The sequence below is a fragment of the Alosa alosa genome, chromosome 5 (assembly GCF_017589495.1).
Source record: "Alosa alosa isolate M-15738 ecotype Scorff River chromosome 5, AALO_Geno_1.1, whole genome shotgun sequence".
Lineage (NCBI taxonomy): Eukaryota > Metazoa > Chordata > Actinopteri > Clupeiformes > Clupeidae > Alosa > Alosa alosa.
The window spans coordinates 16921499-16935900 of NC_063193.1; the positions used below are offsets into that span (position 1 = coordinate 16921499).

General features: G+C 43.9%; 1 protein-coding gene across 1 annotated transcript; it reads left to right on the forward strand.

The window, feature by feature from the left end:
* The first annotated feature begins 376 nt into the window (after positions 1–376).
* On the forward strand, positions 377–13555 carry rnf34a (ring finger protein 34a). The gene is given in 9 exon segments (XM_048243780.1): positions 377–709; positions 1930–2148; positions 4089–4111; positions 4113–4521; positions 6093–6155; positions 7658–7859; positions 8220–8249; positions 8773–8814; positions 10281–13555. Coding segments are annotated over 9 exon segments (1179 nt in total). The 5' UTR covers positions 377–703; the 3' UTR covers positions 10466–13555.
* The last annotated feature ends 847 nt before the right edge of the window (positions 13556–14402 follow it).

The window sequence follows — 14402 nt, forward strand, 5'->3', positions numbered from 1 at the left end:
TGCTGAAACGATCACATCGTCAGATCAGAAAACAAAATATGGAATCTAATCAAATCTATTTTCTGTCTACTGAAATTATAATTTACTCATGGAAATAGCTACAGAAACTCCGTTTTATGTTAAAATTGTTATTATTATAAACAGCATTTTTATGTGCTATAATTTCTCTGCCAGTACCATGTCCATTGACAAATATCCTCAGCTGAACTGTTTTAAGGGGATAAAACTAACATTTCGTTTTTAGCATTTAGCCATTCTAAACCGGCAGTATGGTGACATGTAGTCAACTCCTCTGTTAGAGTTATAGAACTGCATCATGACAGTGAAATGGGGTAGACTACTGGTGCAGTTTTTCAAGTTTCAGAATAGCCATCGATGATGTGGGATTTACAGTACCACGCACTGTATAATACATTCTGATGAAGGCAGCAGAACATTCGCAATGCAATCTGATAACACTCTTTTCTCCGCAAAACTGAACGTGAAGACCATTGGTCACCTAAACATAGTGGCACTCCAGGGGTTGATGTGATTGGGTAAACGCGCATCCATAATGTTTTGTTAACATCACTGCTACAGTGAGAAGCTCCGAGGAAGACGTAACGCTAGCTCGGTTGACGTAGTGGTGGTGGCCCGTGGTGCTCTTGCAATGATCACCACATCTATTTATCTTGGTGATTACAACTAGCCACTGGGAGTTGATATGAAGGTAGATATGCATTTTAACATATGCCTACTTGTGGTTCAAACACGACTTATGTGCTTCCTTTGGTTATGTTCCATACAGAGTTAGCTTGTCCAGCTAGCCTATTAGCCTGTCTTTGACTAACCCACTGTTGTTTTCCTAGTAATTTAGCTGTTGTATACCATTATTGTATCGCTGTTGTGCTTTCATGAACGACGTCGCAACGAGATGCATTCAAAATATTAGTTTATTGACATGGTTATGTGGCGCCTTTGGTCTGAATGATTAGGTCAGAAGTGTATGATTCACTGCATTGCTTTAACAGTGATGCTCTGCTAGTTTTAAATGGCTAATGTTGGTTGGTGGCTGTGCAAGCATGAGCATCATTGGGAGATCATGCAGTTATTTAACTGACAATCACATTCGCTTCAACGTTTAGTTAATTAATGTCAGAAGATCCTGGTCAGTGTGTCATTGTTCAGATTATTCCTAAGCAGTCAAGACCTAAAAGCATGGGAGGTAACAGGTAGATGCACTAGTCATTGGTGGAGCCAATACATTTTAATTTCATACGTTTGTATCGATCGCCCTCCTTAATGTCCCGTAATGTTATTCCACAAACTCAGCCGTCAAACCAGGCAGCCATCGCTTTTTTCTTAGCCCACTCCATGGCTTCTGTCAATTGGACCGCAATGATCGCTCGTAATAGCTCAGCACAATCCCTCTCTCTCTCGTAGTGACTCTCCCTCTCAGCTCTAATAAGATGAACGCAGTCAATGAGAGAATCTATTTCTGGGCTGACAACACAGGCTTTTCCGAGTACTCCTAAACCAAACACATGATGTAGCTTTGATTTACGAAATGCATGTTTTGGAGCCATGATGTAGGGTGATGTCGTCTGGGGTAGATTGAAGCCTGTGATGTAATGTGGAAAGAAAATTACCTGGTAATTGTAGACTGCATGAGCGGCCACAGCTAGTGAAGGGGTGCTCTTTGGATGCACCTAGCTGTATGTGTGAATGATTCAATAGTTGGATCCTGGATGTATTATATTATTATATTATTGTCATAGATTGTATGTGCTTGGTTTAAATTGTAGGCTATGTGTATGTTTGTTTTGCAAATGTGTTATCACATAGGTACCTATGTGTATTTATGTATGTATGTTGTGAATGGTAGTTTAATGTGCACAATCATGTATGTTAGGCTATGTATATGCATAATGTGGGTTCTTCTTGTGCCAGGCGGGGGCCTCATCCATGTGGGCATCATGCTGTGGTCTGTTGAATGAGGTGATGGGCACAGGTGCGGTCCGTGGGCAGCAGACGGGCTTCGGGACTGGTGCTGGGCCCTTCCGCTTTGCTCCTAGTGCCGGATACTCCACATATCCCCCTACCAGCTCAGGGAGCCCCAGCCTGGTATGCAAGGCCTGCGGGCAGGCTTTCTCCGTCTTCAGAAGGAAGGTGAGAGACTGAGGGATGACTGGAAGATGGTTGCCACATTCATTGGAGGAGTGGCGAGTGGCAACATGCAACAGGTTCACAGAGCATTGGAGTGCCATAGTAGAGCTCCCATATTAGAGAGCTTCAGAAATTAAAAGGCCTGCTGATTTATTTATTTATTTATTTATTTAATTTATTTATTTATTTTTGCTCCAACAGTGTACTGAGTCAGCTTATTTTGGCGCGTCTGCTGACTGTGTGACATGTAGTACCATTCTGACTGAACTGGTTGAGCACAGCATTAGTATTGCCAATACCAAGTTCAGTTTTCAAGGACCACAAACACAAAAAGGTCATTGTGCATTGAGACAGTGTCTAGAAAATTATGTAATGCTAATGTACCACCTGTTTCAACAGTTGTGGCAATTTAAAAAAAGGCACAAGATTGACCCATAATGCCTGGAGGGACATCTGATACGTGTAGTTAATGTCAATGAGGTCTAATATTTTGGTGAGATGGAGGAGGCCTGGAGGCGAGGTGACAGTCCTTTATGGGTCACGCATGTGCTTGATTAAATGAAGATGTAAACATAGGCTATCCCGTAGAGATAAGAGAATAGAAAGGTGAACTTCAAATACATAGTAAGGTAAGCCACACCCACACACAAACACACACAGCCACTCACTCTCAGACTTTTTCAGTGTCCCCCCAATGTTCATAGGTATCGTTGGGTCAGTAGTGTTCTGATGAGTAATCCCCTGTGTCCCTCTGACTTCCAGGGCAAAAAAAGACTAAATACAGATGGTTACATCACTCTTGTGTGTGTGTGTGTGTGTGTGTGTGTGTGTGAGAGAGAGAGAGAGAGAGAGAGAGAGAGAGGGGGAAGGGAAGGAAGGAGAAGGAAGGAAGGAAGGAAGGGGAGAGATACGGAGAGCTGCGAGAGTGATGGAGCAGAACACTTGACAGAGAAGTAGGATGGGGAACAACAGGGAGGGAGCAGAGAAAGCCATGAAAGCAACTCAGGGAAAAAAAGGGGAGGGGGGGCTGTTTAGACAAAGTGCTCTTGCTTCCTCTTGACCTTCAAGCCAGGCCAAAGCCATGTCATGTGACCTCAGAGACCCGTACTGATTGGTGGTGATCACAAAGGCCTGGGTGGCAGGGGAGCTGTATTTCTTGTTTTCAGTTTTGTGGAAAAAGGCTGTAAAGAATGCCCCAGTCATTCCTCTCAATAACTCTGCAGGATGCCTGATGAAGTGGGCTTCGGTGGAAATTTATTTGAGAAAACTTTCAGGGGTTATCAGGCTTCTGTTCACCCCTTTTATCTTCCGTTGAAAGATAAAATAAAAGAGATTAGTCTTTTTGTGCAAGCAGAGCTTCACTCAACCCTCCTTGCCAGCCATAGGGATGTAAAATTGCAGAAAAATTACGTATTCTGTTGGAAGCCCAAATGTCAGTGACAAGTTTGAACTGCCTTATAGGTGCAAAGTATGAAAGCTGATTCATTTCAGCGTACTTGCACAGTTTGTCTGATATGGCTCTTATTTTAAATAATCTCTTCCTGTCTTAATCTCTCTGCCATGTTTTACCTTCCCTTCCTCTTCCTACCCCTCTCTTAATACTCAATCATTGTAATTTTGTTTTACTTTCTTCCTAAATTCTTGCTCTTTTTCTACCCTGACTTTCTCATTTTGTCTCGCCATGCCTCCCTTGCTTATTCATTCTCTTGTGTTATTCTCTCTTTCCCCCACTCTGTCTTTCGTTCTCTGTCCCTTTTGTCCTCCTTTCTCTGTCCTCTCTCTCTCCTTCTCTCTTTCCCTTTACACTCCTTTATTTCTGTTCCTCTTTTTTTCTTTCTCTGCCCGTTTGTCCTCCTGTCTCTGTCTCAATTTCCCTTTTTTTTTCTTCTTCCTTCTCGGCCTCCCCCCCTCTCTCTCTCTCTCGCCCCTTTCCTCCCCTCCAGTACATGTGCTGCGACTGCAAAGAGCTTCTGCTCGCTGTGCTCGGTGCTGCAGGACAACCTGCGGCGGTGCGCCACCTGCGACCTGCTCCAGGCCACTGCCTTCCAGCGGCCGCTGCTCATGCGGCTGCGCGTCAAGGACCTGCGTCAGTACCTGCTGCTGCGCAACATCCCCACCGACACCTGCCGCGAGAAGGAGGATTTGGTGGACCTGGTGCTGTGCCACCAGGGCGCCGAGAGCGACGTCGAGGAGGAGGACGAGGAGCCCGACACGCCCACGCTGCAGTCGCGGCCGCTCTATGACCCGCCGCTGCCGCCACCGCCACCCTCGGTCCTGGAGCCCCCCGCATCCACCTCCTCCCCCCAGATCTCCCCCGTTGCCACGTCTCAGGGAGAAGCCATCAGCAGGAGCAACAGCTCAGGGTCCACCAATCAGGTGCGAGGTGCTGGGCAGTTCCCCTCTTGTCTTGACATCCAATTGGCCTGTTGTGCTGACGCTCCTATATGTCTATGTAGACATTCTACCTCGTACACCCCACCTTTTTATTCCTGCTCCTTTGGCACTCCCTCTCTCTTTCTCTTGCTCTGCTTTGTTGCTTAGTTACTCTGTAACGATCAGACTTTTAAATTCTAACTATTACCATTAAACACGGGTACAAATTGAATTGGCTCTAGATAAATAATAATGCTTTTCACTGACATCGAATAGACACCACACATACAGTTAACAGGTAGACTTTTATGTGAGCAGAAATACGCTTGAAAACAAACAAACACTTATTCCCACACAGTTCATATCGCAAACAACGCAACCAAAATGTCCACGCAGCCTACGCACTTCATGCGCTCTCACAGTCCATCCAAACGAAAATTAACAGAGACTCCAAGAGACTCCGACATAAATCCACCGCAAAGAAGAAAACAGTCTGAATAATCCACGTCCAGTGCAACCCATGTAATCCACAAAGAAAACGTTCAATCCGACGAGGCTTTCGGATAGATGCAAAACAAAAAATAGGATCCTTCTTACCGGATCCCAGCGACTTCGCCAACGGGCGCATCTCCAAGCTCAGTCCTGTCTCTCCGTATGTCTGTGGTTCCGACCTAGAACCACCTTTTCGTTGGGATATATTATTTTCACACAAAGTTTGTCCAGGTCTCACGTAGACTCCTGGGTAGGCCTACTGTCCAAAGAAAAAAACCCTGGCCCTCGCACACCTCCGCGTTTTAAACTTGAATCATATCAGCTGACGCTTGACAGGTCGCTTGCGTCATCTGACAGTTACCATCAGCTGATCAGAGCTAAGACGTACAACATAATTCAAAGGGCGTTCACGATAGGGCTACAGACTTACATAACATGGAAAAATATAACGGAGAACACTTTTATGTTGGTTATTATTTCATAACACAGACTTAAGAAAAGTGAATCCTAAAATTATGTGGCAGTGCTACAACTCTTTACCTTTTTTTTGCACTCTCTCTCTCTCTTACCTTACTTAACAGTATAGTTTACTTTATAACAATAAATCACACAAGTAAAATAGCTTGATGGCTTAATTATGGGAGTTTTTAAGGGTTATTTAGATACATTTCCCGGCATACATTTCCCTTCTTGAGTTGACTGTAGTGAAGGGGCCACCTGTTTGAACCTTGAAGAGCTTCCCTGTCCCTGAGCTATCATAACTGAGGCAGGGCTCTTGTGTTGAATGGAAGGAGGAGGCCAAGTTTGTCAATGGCCCTCAACAGGGAGCGTGTAATCTGCAGCTAAGCTGCTCTAACAGGCTTGGCCTCAGCGGCTGAGAAACTCATTTCCACCCCTGCTACAGTCATGAATCATATCTGATTGTGTGTGTGTGTGTGTGTGTGTGTGTGTGTGTGTGTGTGTGTGTGTGTGTGTATGTATATATATGTGTGTGTGTGTGTGTGTGTGTGTGTTGTGTTTGTTTGTGTGTGTGTGTGTGTGTGTGTGTGTTTGTTTGTGTGTGTGTGTGTTCCACCCTACAGGACATAGGAGATGCCACCTCCCTGTCTCTCCTTAACCTGGAGCCTAGTGACCACACCCCTGAGGTGAGTCATCATGGTACCCTTCTAAGAATACCTCAGTGCTAAAAGAGAACCACTGCCATGGTACACTGTGGACTCCTGGGTAATTGGCTTCTCTCTCCCACCTGAGTTGACTGAAGGAAATGAGGTGTGGGTTATTTTCTTCTGTATGAAAACCCATGCGTATATGTACACAGAGCACACACACACACACACACACAAGCAATAGCATAAAACATAAACTACTTTTATTCAAAATGATTCATAGTACTATTACATATAACTAACACATCAATAACAAGGCATGCTCCTGAGATGTAAACCACATTACAATATTTCAAGTACTTTACTGAAAGTGGCTACTTTTAATATAAATAATTACAGTGTATGAATCACTCTACTTTCTCTTGATCACTGATTACGGATAGAATGAGTAGAGTCCTGACCTGGCTTTGTACATTGTTTATCACATGGTTAATTCACTGCTAATTATATTTATTACCCAGTTCCACCATCAGGGTACTTTTAACATAACATGGAATCAATAAGCTCAGCATTTCCAAATGAGCTAAGGAACTGGCAGTGATGTATAGTCAACGTTAAAAATATAGACTCCCTTTGTTTTGTTTTAGCCATTGGGGCTTACAAATTCACAAAGGAACCAGGAATAATAGCAATATAGCCAGTACTATATCCATGAACTTTGAACTCCATGCATCTATACCTGTTACAACCACCTGGCTTGTTCTGGGTGATTTAACATAGGGAGACCACACATGGATAAAGAGTTAACAAAAAAGATGTATTTATTAAAATAAATAGGTATGAAAATATAAAGTGCAGTCAGTATTAGTGGGATGGTAAGAAAACAAAGGTGTGGTGTAAATCAGATAAATGTGCAAAACCAAAACAAAAGACCAATGCGACGCATGCTGCAATGGAGAGAGAGAACCTTGAACTCCAGCCAGGTGGACTCTTTTATAGTACAGGTGCCCTAATCAGGTGATCAGCAGCACCTGTACCATGACTCCGGCCTGCAACACAGAAATAGACAAAGACACGCAAGCAGAGACCGGCAGGGTCGTAACAATACCATATAGCCAAAGATCCTCCGCTTTAACCCTCTGGTATATCTATACACTAGGTAGCCAGCTCTGTGTGCATTCGTTTTAGTAATCGATAATTTGATGCAATAAAAAAGTGTATATATTTAGTCTTAAGTGCTGCGGCACTCTGCTTTCGAAATTCAATTACTTAGACTCCATTATTCTCAATACAACCCCGCACACCAGCGTCAAACTCTGCCACCACCTCCGCTGGTGTGAGGGGTTGTATTAAGAAAACAGTGTTGTGTCAGTAATCGAATGTTGAAAACGGAGTGCGCCCACTCACATCGGCGCGGGGGTCCACAGTGCTTTAGGTTATTCTTCCAGCAGATCCTTTTTCAAAAGAGCTTTTTCTTAAAGTGTGCCATGTGTTGCGGTCGAATCCGCTCACTCGGGTGTGTTTCTCTCTGGGGTGGCCAGGTGAGTCCGCAGACACGCCGGCGTGCGCGGGCCTCCCTCTCGGACCTGTCCTCGCTGGAGGACGTGGAGCGGCTGTCGGTGAGGCAGCTGAAGGAGATCCTGGTGCGCAACTTTGTCAGCTTCTCGGGCTGCTGCGAGAAGTGGGAGCTGGTGGAGCGCGTCCGCCGGCTGTACCGCGAGAACGAGGAGAACCGCAAGTCCAGTAAGCATCAAGCATCTGCAGTCATGAATCAATTGTGCGTGTGTGTGTGTGTGTGCGCAACGTGTGTGTGTGTGTGTGTGTGTGTTTCTACCCCACAGGACATATACACGTTTGGAAACACACACACACACACAAAAAAAGGGCACATGCACATCATGCAAACACAGCAGTAGCATGTAGGACGGTGCCTATAACAGGGACATAACAGGGACTGTGACTGTAAAAGCTTAGTTAATCAAAAGTAGCTCAGTCAGTGAACACTACATTGCTAACATACACCACATTCAGAGATGCATGCATAAATGCTTCCCATTCAGCATAATTGTTTCACTTAATCGTGCCTTCTTTGTCTGCTTGCAGTGGAAAATGTGAACAGTGCCATCACTGCCGGTAAGATTACTCTTATTTGCTTTTCACACTTCAAAACCTCTGAGAATAAGGATAGATTTGTTTTGTCAAGCATAAAAGTGTAAAAGATTGTTGTTGTTGTTGATGTTTTTAACTAGGCCCAAGGTTCTTTTACCATATAGCACCCACTGCAGTGTATAATTCAGTGCTTCCAATACTGTTAGTCATTCCTTTTGTCATGGAACTCTACTGGACTATTTCTAGAAAGCCCATAGGTCTTAGGAAAACATGTTTGCCTTGGTAGATCAGAAAGCAGCTCTCTGTCTTTGTCAGTCATGTGGTCATAGTTCTTTATTTTAGAACTTTTAATTAAATTTTAATTGCATTTAGTGCTTCCTGAAGTAATCCTATTCCCAAAGGGTGTCACTTTGAGTGAACTGCAGATGTTTTGTTATGTATTTGTGGTCATGGTTAGACACTGTGTTGTAAACATGTGCCTTGGCAGTTCACTCAAAGTTTGATGCGCTAGTGTCTAATAGCTTGTGTTTTGCTCCTCCCGACAAAGTGGTTGCCTACCCCCCGCCAATCTGCAATGGTGGAATCGGAGGTAAGGCTAGTGATTGTTGGGTATTACCTTGACCCTCCCACCCCTGCTCTTGTGTCCATACCTACCAATGACGCAATTGCTATTTATGATGTCATCTCACTTCTATTTGCTCACCGTCCTCCTGCATGGACCACAGTCATTTGTGGCATTCGAGGCATGACCCCCTCTCACAAGTGATGCATGCTGGGAGACATAGTCCTAAGGCTGAGCTCACCTTCTCCGCCATGTATACCTTATGGAGTCCCAGGTCCTACATTTCCCATGACACACGTCTGTAGAGTTTTGAGTGTCTCAGTGCTTGGGCCTCATCATTCTTCTTCCTGTCTCACACCCCCTTCCTCCCCTTTCCATTATCCTGCATTTTCCCAGTTCAGCCTCATCTACTGGGGGTTGCCATGGCGATGGCGCCTCAGTCACCATCCCCTCATGTATAGCGACGCTAGTGACATAAACTCTTCCAGCCGAGAGCTTGTATGGACGCACCTTTCTGGGGTATTAAGTCTCAGGCCACATCTAAACTCGTAGGTCTCTCTTGAAAGTAATCTTTGTGTTTTGCCCATTGGTATAAAAATAATTGGCAAGGTTTTTTTTTCTTCTTTTTTTGGAAAATAGACAAAAGAGCAGAACATTTCAGTCACAAATCTTGTCAGTGTTTTTTTCTCTGGTGTTACCGTGGAAACTGGCAAAATGAGTGAAGTGAGAGTTTTGGCCTCAGCATCTGGTTGTGTGTTTAGCCTCAGCTGGTCACCTCTGACCAGTCTCCAGGGAGCATCAGGCACTTGGAATGACTGCTGCTCCTCCAATTATCCAATTATCTCATGTAGCACAACTGGCGCCATGTGATTGCACACAAATTGGGATTACGGAATGCAGTCATTCACAGAAGCAGTCGCAAGCATTCGACTGTGGATTGTACATTGTTTGGGAGATTTGGGCATGAAATGCAAAATCAGTTGCATGTGTTAGACTGGAGGCTATCTTTATTGGCCGTGTGGACACTAACAGGCGAAAAGATAGCCATGTTTTGAATAGCTGGGTTTTGTGTCAGTGTTGAAGTGATAACACAGTCATTGTGTCTACTTGTTTGCTGGAGGTTTCTGAAAGCCCCTCCACCCACATTTAATAGACCAGCAAGGGAGATGAGATGGGCCAATGGCAGTAGCAAATGTGTTAGTGTGCAATGTATACAAACTGGAGTCAAAGTGTTTTTATTATCATGAAAGAATGGCAATAAAAACAAACAAACAATTATCTGTGGTGTACATGAAATTCCATAATTAATTTGAAGTTCAATAATTCATTTTAGTTGGTCTTTGTGAAATGTGAGTTCAGTTGAACTCCAAGAGAACGGTATTACGAGGGAGAAAAACAGAACATGTGGGAGAAATGGATTTTTCGGGTATGCAATCATCATGACCTCTGCGCAACATAATGTCTCTTTCTCTCTCTGTCTTTCGCTCTCTCAGATGCTGTGCAGTCTCAGCTGGTCACTGATGAGAACCTGTGCCGGATCTGCATGGACGCTGTGATCGACTGCGTCCTCTTGGAGTGCGGACACATGGTCACCTGCACCAAATGCGGCAAGCGCATGAGCGAGTGCCCGATCTGCAGGCAGTACGTGGTGCGGGCCGTGCACGTCTTCAAGTCCTAACCCACCCTGCATCGGACCCAAGCATTCCTAGGGGGGGAAAACAACATTAATGACGACAACAACAACAATACACTGAACGCACAAACTAAAAAAAACAATCGCACTCGGCACAACCATTACATGCACACATAATTAAACATGTACCATCCAACGTCCACCGGCAGGTTTAAACTCCTGAAGCTTCAGACCCTCCTGTGGCCCTGGTGGTGAGCCTGTGGAAAGGACCTCATCTGTCACGTGCTGAAGTGTCATTTTTCTTCCAAAACCAAGAGGTTCTAGCCAGAGACTGAGAAGCGCCTGTCTCTCAGAAATGGCCGTGAGACTAAGGTTTGCAGTTTGCAGTGGTGTGGCAATGTCTTTGACATTGTCCTCTGTGGGCTCTAGGCAAACGTTCAGAAGAAGGGAAGAGCTTACCTGCTCCAGGGGGGAGGTGTGTGCGTTTTTATAGGTGGCCTCGCATGTGTAACACTGTGTTAACTCTGGTAACGTTGGGGCTAGTCGTGAAACGTCTCTTACTCTGTTGTGTTTGTCCATGAAACAGCGGGCATGCAACACGTAACATGATTCAGGTACACCTGTTGGTTTCAAGGATATTCATGCCCCATGTATGTGAATTTAGGTTCTCTCTTTGGTTTCAGACTCCTACGTTGTGTTTGTTTGTTTTTCTGTTTTCAGTTCATCCATTTCATGGCAGTCTGAGTTTAAATGCGCTGGCAGAAGAGATGTTGACATTGCTATTGATCCAGACGTTGTGTAGCCTGTTGAATGGCCGCAGTCTGGTTTGTGGTTGTGTGGAAGGGATGGACCAGGGAACATTCTGGAACATTTTTGGGAGAGGGATCGTTTTTAGCGACGGCATGGGTGAAGTCTATTTGTGACGGGATTTCGTGCCAAATCTCTGTGTGGTAGTGCCATTGGTGGTTTGTGTGTGTGTGTGTGTGTGTCTGTGTCTGTGTGTGCGCAGTCATCACACACCATTCTTGTCCAGCATGTGTCCCAGCAGCAGTCATTGAGCCATCTTCTCCTTGTTGTCCCTGTCTGAATGCTGGTGCTAGATCCCAGACATGCTGCCTCAGTGGCTGCAACACGGATACCGTTTCTCATCAGAGCTCTTACTGGACTCCGTGTGTAGCCAATCAGAATGCATTGTTGTTTATTTCTGTGCTGAGCCAGACTTGACCTGGCTGGACTTTTTTTTTTTTTGGACAGCATCTTCATGTGTTCATGGGGTTATTCACTCCTGGGTCCAGCTCATGAAGGCTCAACACTCAACAAGATATTCCAGATGTCGTATCTGAAACATGATGCTCTTGGAGGAGGGAAGCTTTAATGGACACAAAAGCCCCTCTCAAATGGCTTGTCACCATCTCTGCTGTAGACTGTAGTAAGGTGAGACGATCTTATGCCAGATCAGTATCCCAGTCCAATGTCATTATTGTCGTGATCCAGTTAATACAGTCTCTCCGTAGGGTGTAACTAGACATCATGTTATTCCAGGGATAGTCATACACTACAGTCCTGATATTGGTGTCTCTGAACTTTTTTTTTTTTTTTAAATAGAAGACCTAGAGCCTAGAGCCTAGACCAAGAGATTGCCTGTTTTTTATGCATAGTCTATCTTTCTGATGCCAGCGTATCTGGGGGGACAGGTGGATGAGAATTTGTTCTCCCAGGATTAAAAAAAAAAAAATAAGAGGGGTCGTCCACAACCATTACATGTCACATGGAATGAAAATAGCCTGTGCGGAGTCAAGCGAGTGTCATGTGATCAGTGTAACACTGACTCAGAGGTGGTGACACTTGTTTTGGGCATTTGATGAAGCCCTGTCCTCACATGCCCCATCCTATGCCATTCACTCAGAATATGCAGCTGAGCTCCTTGGTTCTTTGGCCCCAGTCAGTTCCCTTCAGGGAGGGAAGTCATTGTAGTTCTCTTGCTTCTCCATTATGTCCCAGCGCGGCCATTTTGCTGAAGAGGGTTATCAATAGGGAGAAGAGAAAGAAAGACACCACGTGTGAGCGTGTCTCTTGGTGTTGTGAATCCACCAAGCAGCCAATCGTAATGGTCGGTTCTTCTCTGTATTGCACGATCATGGCAAGCAAGCATGAGACGTTATGTAGCATTTTTTTTAGGGTTTTTTGTGAATGGCTTTTCAAATGTTTGTCTTCATCTCTTCGCAACATTCTCCCCACCCCATCAAGCCAGGGCAGCAATATCAGCGTGTGTCAAGCGTTTAGATTCCACGGGACGCAAGTTGAGGCAGGAGAAAGGTCGTCGGTGACCGAAGGAACACCGGTGCTACACAGATAAGGTCCAGATATCAGCCCCTCGTCCGTTTGGCCCTTTCGCTTTGCTGTGAATCCTTAATCCCACCATCCGTGTACTTCTCCAGCACTCCTGAGGTTTTTTTTCCCAAAGGGAAAGGATTAATATGTTATGTTCTCTTTTGTGTCCTTTCATGCATTGATATACCTGTGCTGACACACACAGAACTAACAAATCAAAGATATATGCAGGTGTGACTGCACATTTCTAACCCACCCCAGTGGTGATTTAATTGTATTAAGAAACTAAAAAAAGAATCATAATAATGTGGTATGATTGCATATGGTGTTCCATATTATAACTAATAATGAGATGTATATATCTATATATTTTAATTTTTTGCTTTGAATGTTGAAATATATGACTTGTATTAATTAAAGAAAAATATATATACAGTTTTTTTATTTCTTATTTTTTTGATTCTCTTAAATGAGGTGGGGTGATTGAGTTTGCATCATAGCCAAAAACCTACTCTTATGATGAGTCGATTAGACTTATGAGAGAGAAAAAGAAAACTCTTGTTGTCTAACCAGTAGACTGACAGCATGACAACTCACCGGTCACTTTAGTATGTTCAGAAAGGTTTGCATGGTGAACACATCAACATTTTAACGGGGCCTTGCTGTTAGGTTGTCCAAACAGTAGCCTATTACAAGAGTGAAATTATCATTGAACAAAAATGGCAATGAACAAATTTGACTTGGTCCTATATGTAATGAACTATGTTGAAAATGCTAAAACACGAATGTCTATTGATGGTGTCAGACCTTTACTGTGGGCATGATTTTTGGGTAAGCCAGTGATGTCTGTGTGTGTGTGTTTTAGTCCTCTGACTTGCCATTTATGTAGAGGGAAAAGGGCCTAGTGGAAAGGCACAGTAATACAAATAGAAAAAAAATAGACCATTACATAACATGCACAAATGCACCACAGTATGCATTAAACACACTTCAAGCAAAAAGTTGAGCCATGTGGTGCGATTTCACATGGACCTGAGCATAAGTGCTAACTCCAGGCACTGAAGTGCTTTCTCCAAGGCCTCCATTTGCTCTAATGCTAAGCTTCATGAAGTCAGTAGCTCTTGTAGTTGTGCAATACATGACCGCTCTAATGGTTTGGATCCACTGGAACTGAATTCAATGCTCTGGCTTCTGCTCTAAGATCTGCAATGGGGTGAAAACCTTTGGATGAAACCTTTTGAACTGTGTGCATTTCAAACCACATTCCTGGCTCCGCTGCTATTTCAACGATGTCACATGCAAACTGTTCCAATTGCAGTTACCCTTTGGGAGTTGTGTTTGTGTGTGTGTGTGTGTGTGTGTTTGTGGAGATAGTGTGCAAGGTATGGTGTATGGTCTATGTATTTTGGAATGTTTAATTATTTTTTTTATTTTAGTAATTATATCCAAATAACTTTATGAAAAATAAATACATTACCTTGTCTTACAACAACTGTGATCATTTTAGTCATTAATATCTCAAAAACGCTATTATATTGGCAAAGTTTGTCTTGGTTATTTTCGTCATTGTATTCAAATTTCTCATTTCAGTCGTTTTGTTTGTTTTTGTTTTTGTTAAACATCTGCTCGCAGAGGTAGAAAAGCTGCATGA